Below are 26,021 nucleotides of genomic sequence, written 5' to 3' on the forward strand. Positions count from 1 at the left end.
CAAATGTGTAAAGGCTTGCAGTAGTGGACTGATGAGATACTGGGTTTTGTCACCAGACGCTGTAAAAGTGCTGCCCTGTTGCCCTATAAAAAGGCTCTCAGAGGCTACTTTCGTGTAGTACACCTCCTGTTGAGAGATCGTTGACCGCTAGACTCTACAACACACTCAATGACATTTTGCCCAGTTAACAGACTTTGAGAGGGGACTCAGCATTCAAATGAGAGAAGTGGGATGGTCGTTTTGATAAATTGCCCACCATCTGGGCCATAATGACCAAGCTGTTGGGAGCAGTGCTCTGTAAGGCCCAGTCAGACCACCGGTAGAGAGGATCATTTGACCCACCGACAAACAAGAGCAGATCCAACAGTTTCATTATCCATCATCCAGACACGGGGAAACTTCATTACTGAACACTGTCTCTGCACGGAACATTTCCAGGCACTTAGCACCCATTATTTGTCCTGTCGTTAATACCCTGACACAGTCTCCTTTGATTGCAATAGTCTTAGAACGAAACCTGGACTGCTACAGATTGGAACCGTATCATCTTTAGAGACAAATCCAGGTTTTGTTTGGGAGCCAATAACCGTCATGTTAAGGCCCCATGTCCACGGACCCACGTAGTTGACCTGTGCAGAATCCTGCAGCGGATTCCACCCGGCTTGCAGACATGAGGCCAGAAAACACATAATACTCACCTGTCCGGACGCTGCGGGGCTTTCCTCCGTGCAAGTTGTTTTGTTTTTTTTCCTCTGTATGGCAGATGCGCTCGGGACGCCGGCGGTGTGCTGTCCTTTCTCACGGTCCGCCACACAGATGCAGTGACAGCTGCAGACGTGCCGCGGATCCGGACAGCTTCGATGGAAGCCGCAGCAGCCGTCCGTGCGGGAGAAACGCACAAAAATGGAACTGTTTTCCCGCGAGTGCGATCCGCACGCCAGGGAAAAAAATGACATCTGCAGGTATTAAATTACCTGCGGGCGCCCAATGATTCCCTGTGGGCACCGATCACTCATGTGAAAGACCCACACGGATTTAATAAATCTATTTTCCCCGTGGACATTGGGCCTAAAGTATGGAGACCTCATTGTGATCTTGTCAATCTTGCTTTTACTGTGGAGCAACACACTACCCCTACTGCTGGTGTGATGTTCTACGGGACCATCGCATACGACAGTCGGTCACCCCTAGTAGTGATACGAGGGGGACACTAACAGCTCAGCGATATGTGATAGAAATTCTGTGGCCATGTGTATTGCATCTCATCCCAACGGGCATATTTCAGTATGATGATGCTCACCCAAACACAGCAAGGGTTTCCTAGGAATGCCTCTGCCAGGTGGCAGATTTATTGATGATGACCCGTATGAGACCCGCCAGGACACCAGCATCAGCAGCCTATGAGTGTGCCGGATCTAGAGGCCCAGTTGCATCTGGGCGAATATACCGTAGGATAACAAGGATCCTGTATGCCTCCATGCCAGACTGTATCTCATCATGTATCTAGGCGAAAGGTGGCCCCCCAGAATACTAGAGCTTCCTATTAATTGCAGTTTTTTTGGGTTTTTTTTCATTTGATGCCAACAACTTCTCGGTGCAATATTTTTTTTTTGTCAATGAGCATATTTTAATTTATTGAGCTTTCCATGTTTTCCAAGGATTAATAATGTTATTGTTATTGTATGACTTATTAATCAGACATCTCATGAAACTCAGATTCATACAGGTCCAGCTGAACCACCACTAGTGTCAAGAACCGGGTGGACTCTGTTCCATGATCAGCTTTGCATTGGCTGTCAACCATTAAGGGGAATTTTAGAACATATTGACAATCTATGAGAAATGCAATCACATTGGAATACATACCGTAGCAGAAGTCACAGCTGTATGGACAATACTTCTTCATAGGCTTCCTCCTAGAGTCACAGTAACCTTTATGTGCCCAGCTGGAACACACCAAGTATCGGTCTCTGCACCCTGCAAGGTAAAAAAAAAAAATACCCAGAATAACCCAATCTATTTAATAGCGATCGTATGTGTGGAACTTGTACAACTTGGACCCACCATACAGACTGTAGATTCCCCACATGTCATCTTGGGAGATTACTTTTTTCCCAGTCAATGTGGCATTAATATGCATCAGGGCGTTATTGTTGAGAGAATGCATCAATCCCAGGGCATGGCCGATTTCATGAGCAGCTACATGGACCAGGTCTGTGAGCCAAACCCCTACAAAGAGAAGAATTGGCAATTAGAAAACTTCTAACTGTTACAAAATATTTAGTACAAATACATTCAAGTGTTGTAGGCAAGGATATTTTTATCCAAAACCGGACACTCAGATTTTTAGCATGCAGCTTATTACCCTAGACCAGTGGTGGCGAACCTATGGCACGCGTGCCAGAGGCGGCACTCAGAGCCTTCCCGTCTGCCACTCCCCACATTAGTAAATACTGGCAGGGGTGCCGCAGCTCCCCTGCTGCTATTTACTCAGCAGCGCTGCTAGAGGCGCTGATCCCGGAGCACACTGTGATGTCAGTGTGCAGCCGGGATCCTCCTCCCCCCTCCTCTGACGTCTCCTACTTGGTTCTGCGAGGGGAGGGGAGAAGGTGTCTGGCAGCACGTCACATTGTGCTCCTAGGACCAGTGGCAGCCACAGCGCCAAGCAGAGGAGGGGGGGGGGGAAGAGGGGGAAATTTGGGTCTCAGAGGGGGGCGCTATTACTACAGGGGCCACCATGTGATGTCGCTATTACTACTGGGGGCCACTGTGGGATGTCACTATTACTACTGGGGACGCTGTGAGGTGACACTATTACTACTGGGGGCTGCTGTGGGATGTCACTATTACTACTGGGGACGCTGTGAGGTGACACTATTACTACTGGGGGCTGCTGTGGGATGTCACTATTACTACTGGGGGCTGCTGTGGGATGTCACTATTACTACTGGGGCCACTGTGGGATGTCACTATTACCACTGAGACCACTGTGTGGTGTTACGATTACTACTGGGGGGCTACTGTGGGATGTCACTATTACGACTGGGGCCACGGTGCGGTGTCACTATTACCACTGGGGCCGCTGTGCGGGGTCACTATAATCACTAAAGCCGCTCTGGGGTGGGTCACTATTAGCACTGGGGCTGCTCTGGGGGGGGGGGGGGGGTCACCCTTACTGCTGGGGCAGCTCTGGGGGGGTCAGTATCACTGCTGGGATATGTTTACACGAGGTGGAAATGCTGCAGAATGTCCTCAGCGGAAATTTCTGTGGCAAATTCCACAGCATTTCCGCATCCAAAAGAAGTCAAAATCTGCACGCTGTATATTTTGAAACAGCCTTGTCCTTTTAAGAACTACGGGGGTAAAAATCATACATCGTGATAAGCCCCGCCCCCTGACATGTTGGCCCTTGCAATAAAAGGGTGGGTTTTGGGTTGCAGTTTGGGCACTCGGTCTCTAAAAGGTTTACCATCACTGCCCTAGACAATGCCACTACCCTAAATTTCTTATCAAGTCCACATTTGGTGATTCCTCCAAGGTCCTCAAGTCCTAGTAAGGTTCTACTTATCATAACAGTTTCTCTATGAACCTCTTTTAGAATGAATATGATATTCGATGGTACTCATCTAGGTCAAAGCTTCTGATAGAGGAGCCCATAGGATCGAAAAGACCCCAGCATTCACGACTCTTATCTAACTTAGGCGGTGTACAAATCTGTAATGTGGTGCGCATCGCCTCAACATTCATATGGAGCTGGTTCTCCATGTCCTCCTTCAATGGCCTCCAACCTTCTGATGATCCTTGCCAGTAGACTTTGAAATGTCTTTGCCACAAGCACGTTGGACTTTGATATTAATTTGATGAAGACTGGTTCACAGTATTCCAATTCATCCTAAACTAAGCAACACCTTTTCTTTATAGATATATTAGTAATAACTGGGGCTTCTTTCACTTTATTTAGAGCTCTCATGCGGCAAATAATTGTACTTGCACTTGAAATAAGGTGATATAACAACATGACCGATCCTAGTTTCCTCCAACAGCCGACATAGGGAAATTATAAATTATCATCCAATTCTGTTGATATTGGTGGAATCTGCTGACAACTATCTAACATACACTAAATGGCTGCTTTATTAGGGACACCGGCCCTTTCCCGATTGCAGCTTCCTGTATGGAAATTAGACATAAGACACCGGAGCGAAGCATACAATCAAGTTACAAGTTTTTTTGTGGATCAGTTTAAGTGTGATTATCCCATTACATTAGATGGGATAATTGAGCAAGTTGAGTGACTTCCAACAAAGCCTAATCATCGGTCCTAGACTAGCCGGGGCCAGGATTTCACTGCCAACCTTGTTAGGTTTTCTCATGCAATGGTGTGGATAGTATACTGAGAACGGTGTAATCAAAGAAAACATCCAGCAAAATGGGATCCTGTGGATGTAAAAACTCATCAACAAAAGGCGTCGGGAAGATGTAAAAATCGCTCTAATGAATAGATGGTGCACAATGCACTACAACAGCAGACGACCAGTTCCATTGTAGGGGGGTGAGCGATGCCCTGCACTGGATAATGTTGCTAGAGATCATCCACAGAGTTTATCAGTGCAAGGAAATAACAGTAAGTGAGGTCGACCTCCAGCTAACTAAAAAGGATGTGCACACTCATAGGGACTGAGTCCGTGTAACAGGCCTGCTATATTACACATATTGATGCTGAAGCAACTATTACTTGAAAGGATATTGCTCACAGGTCACGGACAGAGACCAAACGCTGTACTTCAAAACCAGCTTTAGAAATAAGGACGCTGAGTACTGCTTATTATACTGTTAGCAGGCAGGTGTTAACCTTTCTCAGGAAACAGTATATTGCAACGTGTGAACTATACTTTTCTTTGATATCGAACAAACCTTTGCAAAGTAATGTTAAGACTAAGGATGAGCGAGTATACTCGCTAAGGCACTACTCATTCGAGTAATGTGCCTTAAACGAGTATCTCCCCGCCCGTCCTTAAAGATTCGGGGGCCGCCGCGGAGCGGGGAGCGGCGGGGGAGAGTGGGGAGGAACGGAGGGGAAATCTTTCTCTCCCTCTCTCCCGCCCGCTTTCCCCTGCTCCCCGCCGCGACTCACCTGTCAGCGGTCCCTGAATCTTTATGGACGAGCAGGAAGTTACTCGTCTAAGGCACATTACTTGGACGAGTAGTGCCTTAGCGAGTATACTCGCTTATCCTTAGTTAAGACTGTTTCTCATACACCGTTGCTCTTTTACTGTTCGTAAATAAAAAAAATTGCCTTTCCCTTTAAAGTGGCCTAATGCGGTTTGCATTAACTCAGTTCCTTTGGTAATATTCACACACTCATACTGGTATTATTTGCACTTATGTGTTCTTAAATATATCTTGTATATTTATGCTACTCCGTTGGCACAGCAGCTGGGAGTGTGAGTGTGTGTGTGTGTGTGTGTGTGTGTGGGGGGGGGGGGGGGGGGCAGCACTAAGGAAAGAGGCACAGGAGAGCGCCAGGTGAAGTCACCCTCCACCATCCAGGTGTTACAGCTGAATGGAAGGAGAAGCGCTGTACAGTGTGACTGTATAGAGGGAGGTGGCTTCACGCCTCCCTGTACCGCAGTAACATGACCAGCACGTCACCCAATGTAGAGCAGCCTCCTGGATAGGGGTTGATGCAGGGCTAAACCCACCCCACACCTGGTCCTCAAACTTATTAGACCCTGCAGGCGGACTGTAAAAGAAAATAGAGTTGCGTCACAGCTCTTAGTGGCACATGGAGAGCCCAGCAATTGTCGAAGAGACAGGAGAGAAGTGCCAGAGGCAGGCCACTACTGAAGGAAAGTGGCAGGAACGGCGCTGTCCCCAAACTGGGGAGCAGCACAATAGGCAAGAAGGGGCCCTGATGATTTGGGGGCCAAAATCCACCAAAAGTGCCATGATAACCAGGAGGGGGCAGAAGGGGACAAGCAGCGTGGAAGGATAGAGAGTCTCCCCAGAGGGAATTCAGTCCCTTAGGAAGCAGGTCCGATGACTGTTTAGTGTCCACTCACTGAGAGACTATGACGGACAAGTACGTTCTAGGGGAGTACCTCCCTGAGGGGGGCTGTAGTTCATTGGGGATTGTGATACTTTATTATGAGAGGATGTTTAACACATTACATATGATTGATAAACGTCAAACATGTAACGAGGGTTAATATATAAATGACAATGTGATGGGGGATAAGGCAATTTGAGTATTGGTTTTATGCATCAAGATAAGATTATTTCAGACGTGTTCTTCCACCTATGGAGCATTCAGCCCACAGTGATGTGGTGCTCCTAAATTGGTGATGTACTCTGGCACCTACTTTGTGCGAGACCACGATGTTGCCATGACAAGTTCAGTAAAGTTTAGTTTAAAAAAAGTGCTGACTTCGTCTGTCACCATCTGTCTGCCTTGCAATAATCTGTACCATCACCCTGCTTCACCAGTGTCATTTCTGTGTAAGAGAAACAGAAAGGCGACACTTCAGTAGGCAAAAGAGTGCAGAAATTGGATCACTGTGCAATGGAAAATATTGCCTGGTCAAATGTGTCCAGACTCATGTTGCACCATGCAGATTAGAGGGTCAGAATTTGGAGCAAGCAGCATGAATCGGTGAACCCTTCCTGTCAGGTGTTAAAAGCTCAGGCTACTGGAGGTGGCTTAAGAGTGTGGGGAATTTTTTCTTGGTACATCCTGTGTCTTCTGATATCTCTAGATGGATACCATGATGAATTGCTGTGGTTCCAAAAGCCAAAAGGAGGTCCATGTGTTACTAGATGAGTGTCTCTAATAAAGTGACCTTTCCGTATCTATATTCAGCTTTAGTGGTCTCCCTTAGCCATTCTTGATCTACACATTAGCAATGTTGTGACTGACATAAAACCCAATAATTAGAAGTATCAACATACTTTTGGCCAAGTAGGGCATCAGAAGACTTGTCACCAGATTTCATAATGCAATCCATACAGCAATCTAAGAAGCTACACGCGGGGCGTGGCTTGTAGATGGCGGGCTAGGTCGCATTCCAGCTTAGCTCCTGCTAATCCCAACAGAATTTAGCAGCAAAGGCCATTTATTTGGCTCCAAGGATAACTTCTACCTGCGTTATGGGAAAGAGGAAGATCCAGCCTAAGAACCAGGGGACAGGAGAGATAGAACCTGCAGGCAGCGGCGGCGGATCGGGAGCCGACGGAGCTCACAGGAGGAGAGCAGGAGAGCCAATGCCCTTTGGGGGTGGCAGGTACCCGGGTCACTCACCCCTTGGGCAGCACCACTGAGTGCAGATCCCACGGAGGAGGTGAAGAGGAGAGACATTTGGCTCACCCTGAGACAGCGGAGCCAGCGGGCTCACGGTGCCCCCCCCCTCCCGATAGCGGGACACTAACACCTCACACTCACATCAGTGGGTCTCAGGAGATGAACCCGGGGGGTCCTCTAAAGTGTCTTGCCCCATGGAGAGAGGGGATCTGTCCAGAGGCGGTGATACAACACCCCGGGGGAAATCAGGAGGGACTGCAGACGTGACCTCCCTGCCTTCCAAGATGGCGCTGCAGCAGGAGCATGCATCTCCCCACATGGCATTCACCATAGCACCTGGGAAGGAATCTACACTTCATGGTGCCCCAGAACTCAAATCAGGAACCACACTGTCTTAGGCCGCCTGCAGACGAGCGGGTCGGATCCGGCAGCGAGAATTCTCGCCGCGGGACCCGACCCGAGAGCCTACAGGGACGAGCGCGTACTCACCCGCACCTGGCGGCCCCGGCTCTTTCATGTGCCGGCTGCCGCGCAGCCGGCGCATGCGCAGACCGGAGCCGGCGGCCGGGTGAGTGCGAGCCCCGCACAAAAATAGGACATGCCGCGGTTTGTTTGCCGCGCGAGATTTCGCGTGGCCAAACCGCGGCCGTCTGCATAGGAGTGCGTATTGTAATGCACTCCTATGCAAACTTTCAGTGGCGGAAATCCCGCGGGAAATACCGCCGCGGGATTTCCGCCCATGTGCAGGCGGCCTTGGGCCGCCTGCAGATGGGCGGGTCGGATCCGGCGGCGAGAACTCTCGCCGCGGGACTCGACCCCAGCGCCTGCAGGCAGGAGCCCGTACTCACCCGCGCCTGGCGGCCCCAGCTCTTTCATGTGCCGGTGGCCGGGAAGACGGCGCATGCGCAGACCGGAGCCGGCGGCCGGGTGAGTGACGTTTCTGTGCGAGGCTCTGCGAGCCCCCCGCACAGAAATAGGACATGCCACGGTATGTTTGCCGCGCGACATTTCGCGTGGCCAAACCGCGGCCGTCTGCATAGGGGTGCGGATTGTAATGCACTCCTATGCAGGCTTTCAGTGGCGGAAATCCCGCGGATAATCCCGCCGCGGGATTTCCGCCCGTGTGCAGGCGGCCTTATGCAGAGGGGATTCTGCTTAATTTCAGCTTGAAAATCACATTACAACAGAGCCCCTCCCCTCCATGGGGACTGATAGCTCTGCCTCATAGAATTCCTCCCCTGCACACAACACCAAAAGCTCATGGGCCCCTTGCTCTTCCTCATCAAGTGCTATATCCGAGATTAATGACTGGGACTGGAAAGCACATATTAAACTAAAGCCCTCCCTACCAGGTCTGAAATTGACTCTCTCTTCCAACACCTTGAATCTACACATAAGCAGGCTGTGACCCAGATACAAAAGGAAATTTAGCAAATAGGACAGAGTGAATGCAGTCGAGGAGGCTCAGGAGCGAACCTTATCAACACTTGAATCTCATAGATAAGTTCTGACGGCTCACTCTACGCAGCTGACCTCTATCCTATCTCAGATTGATGATCTTGAAAACAGTCACAGAAGGATCAACATCCGTATACGGGGTCTATCAGAAGAAATCACAAATGCACAGTTGGAGCAGTGGGCCCAAAACTTCTTCAGTTCCTTGACCCGGAAGCCCCAACATAAACCCATAGAGATAGACCGCATCCATCTGACCCTGGGTCCCAAATCTCTCGACCCCAAACACCTAAGTGACATAACTTGTCGCATTTATTTCTTTAAAGACAAAGAGGACATTTTGAAACGAGATAGAAATACTGAACACTTGTCATTCAATGGTTCCCCAATCATGCTGCTGCAAGACCTAGCCAGGAGAACACTACAGCTTCGTAAAGCTCTGAAACCACTCCTGGATGCTCTGAGGTGTAAAGAGATCCCCTACCGTTAGAGATACCTGTTTCAGCTGGTGGCTTGGAAGGACGGCAGATCAGCGACCTCCGCTCCCTGGGTGACCTTCCTAATCTCCTAGGGACATTTAATCTACCCATGATCTCACTTCCTGACTGGCAGTCCATTCCGTCTCTTTTGGTCCAGGACCCTAGTGACAACTAGCATACGGTTGCCCAAAGCGGCAGAGAGATAAACTCAGATCCCGCAACACACCAACTTGAAGATTGTCTACCTCTCAGAGAGTTTTCTTTTCTTTCTCCTCTGCTTGAAGTATATGTGGGGACTAATCACTTCCTGACCTCCATGTGTGATCAAGCGGGGACTTGTGATCTCTTGGATTGGCCCCGACATATCCAAAAGATACCTCACTGGTCTCACAACCTTGTTACATTTGTTCTATAGTGTGATTGAATGTTTTCCTGTTCCTTAGTCAGTCAATGTCTGTATTCTATGTTTGATTGCCACTCCTCCTATTGGCACATTGCTTTTGGCCTGATTTAGCTTTGACTCGTTGGGTCTACATCTTCACTCATGGGGAGAAGGGGGAGCGCCGGCCCTGCTGTCTCCTTCTTCGCTCCCAACTAGGCGGGAAGACACGTAGCATAGTCTGTTACCTGGTGAACAACCAGTTATTTAATTACCTTTGTTTTTTGTTTTTTTCTTTCTATTTTTATTCTTTTTCAGCTCCTTGTCCCATGTCCTCTCTCCCTATCGCCCTCCATCCCCCGCATCCAGTTCACAGCCACTGACAACTCGAGACGGTACCTATGGATAATCTGACTTTTTGCTCGCACAACACCAGGGGCCTAAACAAGCCAGCTAAGAGAGGTCAGATTCTCTATCACCTTCACAAGAATAAAGTCCTGGTTGTGATGTTCCAAGAGACCCACTTCTCTACGAGTAACATCCCCAACTGCTCTTCTAAACATTATAATTCATGGTACCATAGTACCCACCCAGAGAAAAAATCATGTGGGGTCTCAATTGCTGTCCACAAACAACTTCCACACCAAATTATTTTTTCTGAGATTGACCCAGAGGGGCGGTACATTTTCCTTAAATTGTTGCTCAGAAAGAGAGTATTAACAAATCGCCAATGCTTACTTCCCTAACCATCTGTAGGTGCCCTTTGGTGTCCGGATCCTTGGTGCTCTCTCCTGATTCGCTGCAGGCTCACAAATTATTTTTGGAGGAGACTTCAATCTCTGCTTCGACCCTGAGATGGACTCGTCAGTGGGTAGGTCTGGGGTTTCATTCTTTCTCACATGAAAATTTAAGAGGGCTCTAGCATCCCTGAAACTAGTTGACTTATGGCGGACTTTACAACCGAACACAGGATTTTAGTTACCACTCTTTTGCACATAACACCTATAATAGATTAGACTATCTGGTTTGTATCTCAAGACCTCCTAGATCTATCTCCCACTAGCTCTGTTGGGATTTTTCTATGGTCTGACCACGCTCCGGTATTTGGCGCCCTCTAGGGCTTTGCGGAAAAAAGGGCAAACCACACATGGCGCCTCAATGACAACCTCCTCAACGACACACTGTGTATGGAGGAGATACGATGGGCGATACTTGATTATTCTGATGTCCATGAATCTGACTCCACATCCCCTCCCATCCAATGGGAAGCTCTTAAATGTGTTCTAAGGGGAATCTTTATTTCCCATGGAGCTAGGCTAAAACGGGAGCGCGTGCAGAGTCTGAGACTATTGCTAACGAAGCTTGACACCCTTGAACTTTCAAACAAAAGAGCCCCCCTCAGATGAACAAAAAGCAGATATCTCAGATACTCAGAGGAAAATCCTTTCCATTTTAGATCAATATACATTATGCTCTAGGGACAAAAGATGAGGCGGGTTCTACAAATATGGAAACAAATGCGGACGGTGGTTGGCCAGGGCTCTCCATCCCAGGACATCCACACCATATATAGCTTCCTTAACCTCCCCCACTAAAGGACGTATACACCAAAGGACGGCGGACATATTAGATTGCTTCAGGTCATACTATCAAGAACTCTACAACATATTAGAGAGCCAGGGGGGAGGAAACCAGCAGAACTCCCCAGACACAGAGGATTACCTTAATAAGTTTGCTCCAGCCATTCCAGGGTATGAGTCCGATAGTCTAGAAAAAAATTTCACAGGATCGGAGATGCAGGAAGTGATTAAAGACCTAAAATTAGGAAAAAGCCCAGGTCCACATGGGTTTACCCCCAGATTCTACAGAACCTTTGGACAACTATTTACTCTCCTCCTATTAAAATCCTTCCATTTCGGGCTCATGCTCATTCCCACGTCAGGCTCTCCAAGCTATAATTACAGTGATCCCCAAACCAGGAAAAGACCACATATCCTGTGAGAACTATCGCCCTATCTCTTTACTGAATATAGACTCTAAACTATTTGCTAAATTATTGGCGTCCCGCTGGAAACCACTTATCCCAGCGTTAATTAACAAGGAACAAACTGGATTTGTCCCAGGTCGAGAAGCAAAAGACAATACAATACAATCCGATCACTGTCCCTGATCTCGCGGGCCCATCTATCGGGAAGCCCTTTGTGTCTCCTGTCAATAGATGCTGAAAAAGCATTCGACAGAGTGCACTGGGGCTTTCTAAAAGCAACACTCCAGAAAATTGGTCTGGGACCTAGATTCTTATACTGGGTAATGGCCTTATATCACAACCCGATGGCGTGGATTCGGGTGAATGGCTCTCTCTCCTCCCCGCTAGAGATAAACATCGGCACGAGACAGGGCTGCCCATTGTCTCCTTTTCTGTATGTCCTGGTGATGGAGTCCCTGGTTAACGCCCTCCGGAACAATCCTGACATTCAGGGGTTTAAGACGAGATTTTCTGAACACAAACTTGCTCTGTTTGCGGATGATCTCCTGTTATATCTATCGAAACTGAGAGTTGCCTTCCTTGTGGGCTTGACCGAACTTAAGCACTTTGGTAAGGTTAGCAATTTTAAAATTAATACTCATAAGTCAGAGATCCTTGACATAACTATTCCGCCAGTTGCAGCCTCAGGACTAGGAGCTTCCTTTAAATTTAAGGGGAAGGACGAGCACATTAAATACTTAGGGATTAATCTCCCCAGTGACCTCAATAATCTCTTTAACCTAAACTATAAACCGATGCTAGCAAACATAGAGAGAGATCTTAAAAAGTTGCGCCCCCTCCCCCCCCCCCATTTCGTGGTTTGGGAGAATCAGTGCCTTAAAAATGGACTCACTTCCAAAATTGTTCTATCCCTTTACAACCTTTCCACTGAAGCTACCCAAATCTGGGGTGGGCCTCCCAAGCTTCTCCCTCTACCATAAAGCTTCCATATGCAACTGCATTCTAGATATTCTTCACAATAGATCCTCGAAGCTCTGGGTTGAGCTTGAACATGAAAACGCCCCTGCGCAGCTCACGGGCTCATTTTGGCTTCTACCTGCTGTATCCATAGAGCCCCCCCCCCCCCGATATCTCCTTTTCTGAGTCAACTTCTGGACACTTGGAATGGCTTTGCCGACTGCTTCGGACTGGTGTCTAGACCGGGTCCCCTTACCCCTTTAACAGGAAACCCGGATTTTTCCTTGCTTCTTAGGGGGCCTTGCCCTCTATTAGGGAAGGCTTGTTCTCCCCTGCAGATTAAGGATGCTATCAACACTTCAGGTGTTTGCCCTATGACTGAGTTGCTGAGGGGTAGAGGCGCCGGACCTGGAGCGTGGTTCTACTATTTGCAGATCAGACACTTTATTCAGTCCCAGGCAGAGGCGTAACTTGAAGCTCCCGGGCCCCAATGCAAAACTTGGAACAGGGCCCTGAACTATAATGCTTTACTTATAGTACCGGGTTCCCTATATGGAGAAGAGAGGCCTTATGGGCCCCCTAAGGCTCCTGGGCCCGGGTGCAACCGCATCCCCTGCATCCTCTATAGTTACGCTCATGGTCCCATGGACCCTTTGATCTTTTTTTGTCTTCCCTCTCCTGGTTCGAGCAACACTGTGTGGGAGTCTCGGCAATGATGTACCGCCTCCTATTGTCAGCAGAAACTCTTAACGAGATGGTGAGATGTGTGGAGAACTGGGAGAGGGAGATTGGAAAATCCTCACTCACTCACAACTCACTCCCTTACAATTTCATCTAAATTCCAGGAAACCAACTACAAGATATTATCTCAATGGTACAGAACTCCCACAATCCTAGATAGAATGTACCCCCAGACTCCGGACACCTGCTGGAGCTGTTCTAGGGAAAGAGGAAGTCTTCTCCATATTTGGTGGGACTGCCCTTTGATTTCACCCCTTTGGTGTGAAATAACTAATCTCTACAACACGATCTACAGGGATTCAATGGTCCTGACACCGGAGGCGGCCCTGTTATCCATGCTCCCTGGTCCCATAACAAAAATCAAAAAAAGTCCATTCAAAGTTTTCCTTATAGCCATTCGTCAAACAATTCTGAAATTTTGGAAGTCCTCCTCACCCCCAACAAGGATCATATGGTTGGAAACTATGGATCGCATAATCCAGATGGAAGAAATTGCTGTCTAAAAGAGAGAGGTTCTACCTGATTTGGTCAGCTTGAATACTCTTTCGTGATTCGAGAGATCTGAAGCTCTGGCTCCAATCAGGTGTTGTATCGGCGTAACTCTACTACCCTTATTATCAATGGTGCCCTCAAATGAGATCTGTCTTATGTGCTGCCGTGGACATCCCCCCCCCCATCTCTTCCCCTACTGCCCCTTCTACCTCCCTCTACCCTTTCTTTATCTATAACTCTTTTTTTTTCTTTACTGATACCTTTTTTCTTTTCTCATTTTTATTACGTTAATTCAGAGATATTACTGGACCTTTCTTTGGATTTCTCTGTCAGTATTTTCCATGGAAATTAAAGAAAGAATTTGGTATATTCTAGGCATCTTTTACTCTTTTTTCTTCTTTTTCTCCTCTCACGAAATACTACGGTTACAGAATTATATTAATATTAAGTAAGGTGAAAGGTTTCTGATGTAATGTCAATGTACCAAAAATTTCCACAAAAATATTTTGAACAATAAGAAGCTACACGCAGTTGGCTGCATAAAGTCTATTTCCTGTCTCTGGAAAATATCACATGGAACCTTATTTTTGTTTGATGCAAAGTAATGTGATTGTGACCAGAAATATGGAAGTAGGCAAATATTTTTGTCATCTGGCTCCAATATTGCTGCAGGCTATGTGACTAAGAGAAATCAGCACTTTTCAACAGGATCTACATCAGTTGTCTCCAACCTGTAGCTCTCCAGCTATAGTAAAGCCATAACTTCTAGTATTCTGGCTGTTGTAGTTTCACAGCAGCTGGAGATCATTGGTCTACACAGTGATGTGCCAAAAATCATAGGACAAGAACTAATATTATGTAGGACCCTTTCTATCCCAGCAAAGTGCAGCCAATCAATGTGGCAATGGTTCCACAAGTGGAGAGAGGACATCTGGGGGAGAATATTGAACCATGCTGTCCGGATAGCCACCCACAGCTCCATGGTATTTGTAGGTCAGAGATCTTGGGTGCGAATGGACCTTTCCACCAGATCCCATAAATGCTCAAGTGGGCTCATATCCAGCAAACGTGCAGGCCATACCATTTGCAGAACCTTTCCAGATTATTCTTTGAACCAATTCTGGATAACTTGGACCAAATGGCACGGTGCATTATTATGCTGGAATATCTAATCAGTGTGTGGGATACATAAAGTCTATGAAGGGCTGCAAATGGTCACCAAGCAATTAAACACAATGGGCACCGATCAATGATGTATTTAGGCAGACCAGTGAACCCAACCCAGTATGAAACTACCACCAGCCTGCACAGTGCCTTGTGGACAAGTGAAGTTCATGGCTTTGTGGGGTCTGCGCCACACACGGACTCTACCATCAACCCATGACTCATCGGGCCACATTATATGTTACAAGTCATATAGGGTCCAGATAATAACCTCACAAGCCCAGGAGAGGTGCCATGTCTGGTGTCGTGCTGTTATAAGAGGCACTTTGGTGGGTCTTCTGCTCCCATATCCCATGGAAGCTAAACAACGCTGCACTGACCTGTGGGATATGTGTGTGGGGTCTCCTACAGTGAATGTGATTTATGCTGGAGTCACTTGTCTGTTCACAAAGACTGTTCTAGCTAGATGGCGCCGGTCACAATCATTTAGCACCTGTGGGCTGTCCATTGTGAGTGGTAACGCCTTCAATGAAGTGTTCCCAGTACACGCACAATACCGTGGATCGAGGAATGTTAACCCTTTCCAATCCAATTTTGGATTCAGGGTTTCCTAAAAGGCTTTCTCTTTTTGCTGTTATACAATGGTGCCATCTGCTGGCTAAAGCCAGTGTGTGCGCCAGAGAGGCTCAGACAGCGTTGTGACTGGCAGTAGACGGTAAGAATACCCTGTCGGACGTCTTCAGACATTGGAACTGTACAAGCTTCAATGAGAATGTAGGAAGACGTCAGACAGTGGATTGGAAAGGGTTAAATGCTTGCACGGAACATCCCATTTATCTGGCGCCCACTATCCTGCCTCGCTCAAACTCCAATACCTTCCCATGAGCACGTCCCATTTATCTGTCGCCCACTATCCTGCCTCGCTCAAACTCCAACACCTTGCCATGAGCACGCTGGTCAGTGTTGAACCTCACTCACAAGATAACACCTCACAAATTATACAGGTGTGGACGTTCCCAAGCCATCCGCTGAGGTAACACCACTTCATCAATTTACATACTGCTATCCCATCACTTTTGGCATGTCCGTGTATATTCTAGACATTTTCCCAACTCAAAGGAGCACAACAAAAAACATTACCAATACCTTTTTTCCAACTAAATCTGGTGTTCCCCACAATCCAGTATTCACTGTCGTCAAAATGAATCTCGCCAGTCTGGGGAAAGTAAGCATGGGCCAACTCCCCAGTCGTTCCATCAAAGCAGTAATGAATACGAGACTCCAAGCAGTCTGTGTGATTTATGCCATAGAATCCTGAAGAGATATAAAATATTTGTGTACATTACGTATCGAAAATATACTACACGGTTAGAAAACAGAACCTGCATTTTATTCTAGCAACAGCGCCATTCTTGTCTCTAGGCTGAGGCTGGTATTGCAGTTCAGATCAAGTGAAGTGAGTGGGAATGAGCAGGCAGCGATACCAGATTCAGCACATAAACAAAAGTGGCGCTGTTTCAAGAAGAAATTTTTCATTTCTTTGAACCAAAAGCTATCCAGGCAGATCCTTAACCTAATAATTCTATCATATAACCCAATGCCCCAATGGATGTGAAACGTCATACCCCTAGAGCAATGTGATTTTTATGAACGAGCTATCAGCATACCAATCTTCATATCACTTTCTTGGTCTGCTGGAACCTCCTTGAAATGGAAGGGTGTCACATCACTCCACATACGGAACGCTTCAGCTATGCCCTTTCTTGTATCACTTTCATTGATCAAATTTCTTGGAAATGACACAATTCTGGAATAAACAAAAAAAAAGGTTGATGAACATTAAACGTAATTGTAAAGGCCATATCTACCTCTGCAACCAGTTATTTCTAGTTTTCTATCATATAAAACAAAAAGAATGAAGCAATACGGCAGTACTGAGCAGTGTAGATGTGAATCCAGCGATGGAGTGAGACAGTAAAATACTTACTAGAAGTAGCAGCATGTCTGTGTGTGTCACTCTCTCTTACTCTCTTGCTGGTTCCTTTCCATATACTTCTAAGACTTCTGAAGGTAGCATGTGACCTGATCCATCTTAAGACAGATTTTGCAGCAATTTTAGAGTGAATGATCAGGGCAGGGGATAAGTGCCCAATAAGGGGAGAAAGAGGCAAAGTTTGTTGGCCTAGTTAATTTTCCCTGTGGTGGTGTTGCAGGAAAATTCAAAAGGTTTTGTCAGGTTTCATCACAGCTTGTAGTCAGTTACTGGCGGTCCCAGCAGGGGAACACACTGTGATCAGTTTATTGCCAATGGACCCTTCCAGGAAGTAGGAATCGTCCCAAGCACTTGTCATCAGCTATAAGCATCATAAACTCAGTTTGTGGAGTCTGAGAAGCTTCTTTTCATACCCGCTCCTGCGGTGTTCCCTACAAAATCGGTATGCACACACCAGCTTGACCCTTTCCATAGAAATGAATGGCCATAAGCATGCACAGCCTTCTGAAAAGAGTCACGCTTGCTGTGGGCTTGCTGACTTCAACAGGAGAATGAGATGTGCTCCTTAGGGCTCATGTCCATGGGCAGGTCTGAATTTCGGGATCCGCGTGGGGAACCCGCGCGGATGAGCCGGAGTTCAAGCCGCCCATAGACTATTCATGGGCACCCGCAGCTTAATTAAAGCATACGGGTTTGTTTTCCGGACCATCCAGTCTGGAAAACAAATCGCAGCATGCTGCGTTTTGCCACGGGACCGCAGGGATGGCTTCCATTGAAGTCAATGGAAGCTGTCCGGTCTGCGGCACACCCGGAACTGTCACTCCGGGTGTGCTGCGGGTCCCATGGGGAAGCAGGAGATTTAAAAAAAAAAATCTCCACTGCATGTGTGCAGGGGGCGTGCCGAACGGCGGGCTCGCCCACATGCTGGCGCACCCCCCACATGCACAGGGAAAACGCCGGACGACCCGCACGCATACGGAATGGCAGGTGTGTGTAAAAAAATAAATAAAGATAAATAAATGGCAGCTTGAACTATTTTGGCCCGCATTATCAACCGAAATCACCCAATAAAGTCTATGGGATTATGTAACAGAGTTGCATGCGTATTCACTGTATTTTCACGCATGTTGGCAGGAGACTCGTTAAAAAAATAGAGGCATCAATTGGGCCTTCTTGCTTTTTTTGTGAGTTTGAGAAAACCGCAGTACATATGAGTGCAGAATAAAAAAAGCACACACACCAAACGCACATGTATACATGCAGTAAAAACACTGCATATGTCAAACCGAAATTGCATACACCCATGTGAATGAGGCCTAAGTGTCTGACCACTGAACGCCAAGAATGTGGGTATCAAGACCCTTGTTCGAGGTACAGAGGGCTCTACATGAACCCCAACAATCCATTGCTGTAAATGGGAGGTACAAACACAGCCATGTGAGCATGCAGGGATCAGACCCTTCCTAATCAGACATTTATGGTATATCTTCAAATGGTGAGACTCCTCTCACCTCCTATGGTATCTTAATGGAGAGGAGCTACAATGACAGACCAGTATCTCTTTCCATTGACAGAATGCACATGTTGAAAATATACTTTAATGATGCCAAAGAGAGAAGAGATTTGTTTTGATTTCCCCATCATTTTAGGATTATCTTGCATCTGTTGGGATTTATTGTAATTGCTACTACTAACCAGATGTGCATTACAGGCTATGGAAACCTTTGCACATGAAAAAACAATATCTAAGTTCCTACAGAAAAAAAAAACATCATGCACTTATCTTTTTTTCATTGAGGTTTCCTTTTCATGCATTTAGAAAGCTTCATACGGGGTTTACAGGTTCTCCCACATTTAAGTTTCCGGCTTGGCAGCATTTCCAGCACTGATCAGATGATTTCTCTCATGAACACAGACAAGCTTAGCATCCCTTCCCCTTCTCCTCTTTCAGAGGCTGTGTAACATAACCGCACCCACTCAGTACTACACAGCTACCTATCCAATCCTCCCTCTGAGTAGGTGCTGGTCCCATTCCGCCTCACTGCTAATAAGAGCTCCTAATCATCTCCATCATATTTTGGCACTGTCATGCAATCCTCTATAATAGCAGTTTTCTCTGTTCTGCCCTCTATCCTTCTGATCTGACAGTGAAGCAGGATAAGGGAGGAGCTAATAAACAACCCGTCAGTATACTCAGACTGGTGGAATATGCTAAAATTTCAGTCCTCCAGTCTGCGGTGCCTTTGAAAACAATACAAGTATAGAAATCAAACAATCAGAAATTTTTAATGAAAACTAAATTACAAAAACACTTCATTTCCAAAAACATATTGTTTAAAAAAAATAGTGTGAATGTGTACATAACCTTTAATCACATGGATTTATCATTAGGACACAGATAATATTGCTACAAACAATGCAATTTACGTGAATTGTCATTTTTACATAAACCCCAAGTTGTTCTGCTTTGTGGTTAGATAGTTTGTGTTCTAAATATATCTTATATGGAAGCCTTCTCTCACTTACCTGTAGGTCAGATTGTAGTGATCCCATTTCAGCAGTCCTGGTGTCAGAGTGTAGCGTTTCACCCTCAGATGATATGGTAAGCGAAGAACCGGGACTGGATCAGCCACAGAGTCTACCTTAGAAAGAGTTAAAATGTCAGATACAAGAGCTTTCATTTAATGGAGATACAGGAACAGCCATGTGTGCACTGAAGTAGCAATAGGGGTTGCAATTGTGACCTGACGCTTAAGTTAGGGGGGCCGAGGCCTCCCCCTGATCGCTTATGTTACTACAAGGATCCTCCACACCCTTCCTCCGTCTGAACAATTAGTGCCAGTAATATCTCTTTCACACACTGCAGCGCTGCTTGCCGCTCGACTCCTCCGGCTGCAGCGCTACACATTCTCACGAACTGATCGTCGCTCAGTTCGGTCAAATTCAATATGGGTGAAACAGATGTTACTTAGCGCTAATTGTTTGGATGGACAGGGGGTGCAAGGGAGACAATATGGTTTTTTTGGAGGAGGGAAGACATGGGGGGGTGTTTCTATTACATTATAGAGTCACGGGAGCTGTATTTATAAGGGTGCACGGGGCTCTATTACCTTATAGGGGGAACATGGGGGCCTCTAGCATTAACCCTTTCCAATGAAATTTTGTATCCTGGTTTTCCTTGGGGGGGCTTACTCTTTTTCTGCCATTATACAACGGCACTATATGCTGGCTAAAGCCAGTACTGCATGAGGTGACACGTTGGATAGGCTCGGACAGCAGAGAGGCTGGCAATATACAGTAAGAGAACCCCGACGGACGTCTTCCAACATCGTAGCTGTACAGCCTTAAATCATAATGTCTTCAGAGGTCAGACAGTGGATTGGAAAGGGTTAAAGCACCACAGATGGGTTTTACAAGGGATACTTTTACTTTATAGGGATACTCCAAGACTTTTTTTTTCTTATTTTTGCCATTGATGACCGACAGGGACCTGCTACTCGGAAGACTGCCAATCAGTTGATTCCCGGTGCCGCTGTTGCTATGGTCAGCCGTGGAAGCCGAAAGCGCAGCTCTTATTAAATTAAATGGGAACTGCACTTGCAATGCCAATCTGGGCTGCTGCACTGTGGTCAGCGCTTTCCTGACCACAATGACAGCAGCCCTGCGAATCAGCTGATTGGCGGGGATCTGAGCAGCAGAACCTCACCAATCATCTATTGATGACCCATCAGTCATTAATAACAAAAATAAAAACTATGGAATACCCCTTTAAAGGAGTACAGGGAGGCTGTATAACTTTAAAAGCGCACAAGGGGGGCCCTATTTGTAAGACCACATGGGGGTGGGGAGGGGGGTTATGTCTTTAAAGGGATTGTCAAAGTTAAATTTAAAAAAATCCTGCCTCTCATGTATAAAAACACTTAAAGGGGTTGTCCCGCGAAAGCAAGTGGGGTTCAGCACTTCTGTATGGCCATATTAATGCACTTTGTAATGTACATCGTGCATTAATTATGAGCCATACAGAAGTTATTCACTTACCTGTTCCGTTGCTGGCGTCCTCGTCTCCATGGTGCCGTCTAATTTCAGCGTCTAATCGCCCGATTAGACGCGCTTGCGCAGTCCGGTCTTCTCCCTTCTGAATGGGGCCGCTCGTGCCGGAGAGCTGCTCCTCGTAGCTCCGCCCCGTCACGTGTGCCGATTCCAGCCAATCAGGAGGCTGGAATCGGCAATGAAACGCACAGAGCCCACGGTGCACCATGGGAGAAGACCTGCGGTCCACTGTGGGTGAAGATCCCGGCGGCCATCTTCGCAAGGTAAGTAAGAAGTCACCGGAGCGCGGGGATTCGGGTAAGTACTATCCGGTTTTTTTTTTTTTAAACCCCTGCATCGGGTTTGTCTCGCGCAGAACGGGGGGGCTATTGAAAAAAAAAAAAACCCGTTTCGGCACGGGACAACCCCTTTAAGAGTCGCATACTCACCTCTCCCAGCTCCCCACAGCTACAGAGTCACATAGCTAGATCTCCACTATGATACTGTATTGACAGCCTGCAGTTAGACTGCGTACGGGACGTCACAGGCTGCTGCAGCCAATCGGAGACCTCAGTGCTGATATCTATGATTGGCTACTACATCCAAATCATTCCATAAAAAGGCCGACTGTAGCCTATTAACACAGTCCTGGCGGAACTGATGGAGCTGCTGCAGGCAAGCGGGAGAAGTGAGTATACAGTTGGTAATTTTTGTTATACATGGGGAGCAGGAATTTAAAAAAAAACTCGGACATCCCCTTAAAGGGCACAAAGACACCGCTATTACTTTGTGAGCACTGGGGGGATATCATTACTTTTCTGGGGCACAAAATAGGCATTGCTACTTTCCAGGGAACACAGAAAAGATTTATTTCTATGTGGGGCATAAAGAAGTGTTATTACAGTCTGAGGATACAAAGCATTCATTGTTCCTTGTGATGGTCAATATGGGTGAATTACTATTCCTGCCCTAGCCTGACTGCCGCATATTACAACACCCCTCTCAAAGATGTCCTGGATGAAGCTGCCAAACCCCTCAGTATGCTTCACTCCATAGGCCTAAAGGACACTGCTCTCCTGGCACTTCTCCTAGCTATCTGACTACTCCTTCAGTGTCTCCTTTGCTGGCTCCACCTACTCTCCTCTTCCCCTTGCTGTTGGGGTCCCCCAGGGCTCTGTCCTTGGCCCCCTCCTCTTCTCCATCTACACAGCCCCTATTGGACAAACCACCAGGAGTTTTAGCTTTCAGTACCATCTCCATGCTAACGACACGCAATTATTCACCTCCTCCTCCTGATAAGCCTGAAGAAGAACCCTGCGTTGGTTCGGAAGCTCGCTATTATTACATCATGTATTTTTGTTAGCCATTAAAAGGTATCATATCTACAAGATTACTTGGTTTCTCTTGCTGAGAACAATCACATTTCACCTCCTCCCGTTACATCAAAGCAACATTGCTTCAGGATGCCACCGACTCTCTGTCCGCTGTCTCTAACAGTATATCCTCTCTCTTCCTAAAACTAAGCCTCTCAAAAACTGACCTACTGGTGTTTCCACCCTCCACTAACTGACCTCATCCTGACATCTCCATCTCAGTGTGTGGCAGCACCATAACTCCAAGACATCACACTCTCTGTCTTGGGGTCATATTCGACCCAGATCTCTCCTTTACCTCCTATATCCAATCTTTCGCCCAAATATGTCAGCTGCACCTCAAGAACATTGCAAGAATCCGCCCCTTTCTCACTGTGGATACGCTAAAAACACTCACTGTTGCCCTCATACACTTTCAGCTTGATTGTTGCAAATCGCTGCTGATCGGCCTCCCCCGCGCCAGACTCTCCCCTCTCCAATCCATCCTGATCAGCCTCTCCTGCACTAGACTCTCCCCCCTCCAATCCATCCTGAATGCGGCAGCCAGGCCCATCTTCCTGTCCAGCCACTACTCGGACGCCTCTGCCCTGTGCCGGTCACTGCACTGGCTGCCTGTCAAATATAGAATTCAATTCAAACTCACTACCTTCATCCATAAAGCTCTCCATAGCACCGCGCCACCCTACATTGCCTCCCTCATATCAATCCACCACCCAGCCTGTGCCCTCGCTCCACTAATGAAATCAGCCCCTTAAATTTGAATCTTTCTCTCCCGCTTCCAAGACTTCTCCAGAGCAGCACCAGTCCTCTGGAACGCGCTACCAAAAACTATCCGGGCAATCCCTGACTCTCACAACTTCAGGTGTGTTCTAAAAACACACCTCTTCAGGGAGGCATACTATATGTCCTAAACCAAATTCCTCTGTACTCCACCTAATAACACACTCCCTGCCTCTCTGACTGCAATCCCTGCTAGCTGCCATCAACCACCCTCTGCAGTCACACCGATTCGGCCACTCTATGGCCCAATTCTGACCATTGTCTATGTGTATAGCATCACACATTCTCCACCGCGCCATACTGTGCACACCTCCAGCCCCTTTAGCTTCTGTATCACCCCACTACCGTTTTCCCGCGATAATAAGCCCTACCCCTACTTTTTGGGGGGGGAGGTGGGAGGGGTGACCTTGAAATATAAGCCCTTCCCCAAAAATAAGCCCTAGAAAATTGAAAAAAAATTGAAAAACCTCAATACTCACCTGGCCGGCGGATGAGTCTCTCGCCAGGTCCCTGTGGCTGCGGCAGGCTGCCATGTCCTCTGCACTGACACAAAACTCTCCTTCTGGTGACAGGGCTTTGAATACCCCACCTTGAGCAAGTGAGTACTGTGATTGGATGAAGTGCCAGCCAATCAGAGCTGGTGTTCAGTAATTCACAGCCATTTAGTGAATGACATCACTGAATGGCTGTGAGTGGCTGAGCCACGGCGCTCATGAGCCAATTACAGTACTCGCTTGCTGGAGGCAGAGTATTCAAAGCCCCATCACCAGAAGGAGAGTTTTGTGTGAATGCCGAGCACACTGCAGCCCGCCGCCAGAGATCAGCAGTGCCATGGACCCAGGCGCCGTGGACCAGGTTAATATAAGCCCCACCTGAAAATAAGACACTGTGCCTCTTTTGGGACAAAAATTAATATAAGACAGTGTCTTATTTTCAGGGAAACACAGTATATGTCGTTTCTAAGCTCGTTGGAGCTGGCCCCTCACCCCTACTGTTTCCATCAATCGATTACTACATGTAAGAGTGTTTTTTGTATCTTTATTTTTTGTATCTGTTCCCCCCTGTTTTGTAAGCGCTGCAAAATATGTTGGCGCTATATAAAGATTATTATTATTACTATGTGCAAGCAGTATTATTTTGTGGGGCACTTTTACTGCAGAAGACACTGTGAGGGGCATTGGTGGTAGTGGCAGTATGGAAAGGTTGCAGTGACTAGTGATAGATACAGTATAAGAAATCTGCATGACTGTCTGGACCGAATGGAGGAGAAAAGACTCTGGAGGTCACTGGAGGTAACTGCACTATAATCACCATCACTGTGTAGAACAGGAATCTGACTAGTATATGATGACGGCACTGTTTAGAGTTTACTAGAGCTGAGTTATTATATGTGCATATCGTTATAGTATTTTTTGGGGCGGACCAAAGACAAAGTAGCTTTGGGGGGAGAATTGGGGAGCCAAAGAGCCTGTAGCTATGCCCCTGCATGTGTGGAAGGTTTCTGTTGCAGGAAGCAACCTCCCAGCAATGTAAAGCCAAAAAAAAAAAGCAAGCCAGGACCCTCCTGACCTTTTCCTAATCCTAATGTCCATACAATTCTAACACTGAAGAGGGAAGAAGCTGCGAAAGACAAAATAAATGCCTCCTCAGCAGAGGCGTAACTTGAAGCTCCTGGGCCCCAATGCAAAACCTGTAACAGGGCCCCCAACTATAATTCATAGTACTGGGCTACCTATATGGAGAAGAGAGGTCTTATGGGCCCACTAAGGCTCCTGGGCCTGGGTGCAACCGCATCGCCTGCACCCTCTATAGTTATGCCAGTGCTCCTCAGATATATAGAGAAATGGGGGTGCTATGAAACTTAATTCTTCTCTGTCATCTCATGTACTTTCATTCTCTGAACATGCCCACGTCTGCTTCCGTTAGTAAAAGAAAGACCTCTTAGCTAAACTACAGATATGCTGTTTCATCCTTTGCTTCTAATGTATTAGGGCTGTGGTGTATGTGTGGCAGGCCTGGGAATAATCCCTTTCTTGCAGAAACTAGGATGTTGGATCCTAGACATTCATTAGGGGAATTGTGACTCAGCATAAGCCCTCATATCTGGAACATCGCTCAGAGCCGAGGATCATATGAAACTGATTCATTCCAACATATGTATTGCAGACGTCCCACAAACTTGCTTTATTAGCAATTTTGATAATTCAGAACAAAACCAATTCCATGACAAGTCATAGCACAGTTTCATGGTCAATTGTTTCATGCCTCCTGTAGCCTAAAAATCCTTAAAGAAGACTCTAAACCAGGACGAAGAAAAATTTCTTCTGGAGGGGTGAATGTGGTGCAACCTTCGGACGTGGTATAAATGATTGAGATGAGGTATTTTGCTTAAAAAATCTCAGTTTATCAATAACAGCTTGTATCTGCGTTTCGAGGTATGGGAACCTCTTCTTCAGCACTTGCTGGAGATACACATCTAAAATGCTGATCGTATATATGACAGCAACCAAGCTCCCTACTTCCACTTTCATCCCACTTCTTTTCTAGCAGGCTTGCTCTACCCTTTTTTTCTTCTATTACTCTACACCAGGGTTTCCCAAAGTGTCTCCGCGGGGCCCCAAGGGAGTCCTTTTCAGAGACTCCGACCAAGGGTCTAGGTCCCTGCTCTACTCACCACTGTAGCAGTGTTCCAAAAAGTCTCCAGTGAGGAACTGAATGCACAGAACTTGTGGTCAGCATAGCAACGCATATGTCATGAGCCGGCTCTGGTCATAGGATCGTCATTGCTGTGTCAACCACAGGTCCTGTTCATTTATTTCCTCACTGCAGCCTGTCTAAACACTGCTGCAGCGGTAAGTAGAGCAGGGACCAATGATGGGGGATGGAAATGGGGGA

General features: G+C 46.9%; 1 protein-coding gene across 2 annotated transcripts in view; it reads right to left on the reverse strand.

The window, feature by feature from the left end:
* MMP23B (matrix metallopeptidase 23B) overlaps positions 1–26,021 on the reverse strand; it is a 38,862-nt gene that overhangs the window by 6,174 nt on the left and 6,667 nt on the right. Inside the window, exons 2-6 of one of the 2 annotated variants that reach the window (XM_066606787.1) lie at positions 19,471–19,582; positions 16,619–16,758; positions 16,098–16,265; positions 2,065–2,229; positions 1,867–1,977 (exon numbers count right to left, since the gene is read on the reverse strand). In XM_066606787.1, coding sequence (XP_066462884.1) covers positions 1,867–1,977; positions 2,065–2,229; positions 16,098–16,265; positions 16,619–16,758; positions 19,471–19,582 — 696 coding nt within the window. Of the gene's footprint in view, positions 1–1,866; positions 1,978–2,064; positions 2,230–16,097; positions 16,266–16,618; positions 16,759–19,470; positions 19,587–26,021 lie in introns of both variants that reach the window. The other variant, XM_066606786.1, reaches the window with a different exon arrangement.

Source organism: Eleutherodactylus coqui, chromosome 6, assembly GCF_035609145.1.
Source record: "Eleutherodactylus coqui strain aEleCoq1 chromosome 6, aEleCoq1.hap1, whole genome shotgun sequence".
NCBI classification, from domain to species: Eukaryota; Metazoa; Chordata; class Amphibia; order Anura; family Eleutherodactylidae; genus Eleutherodactylus; species Eleutherodactylus coqui.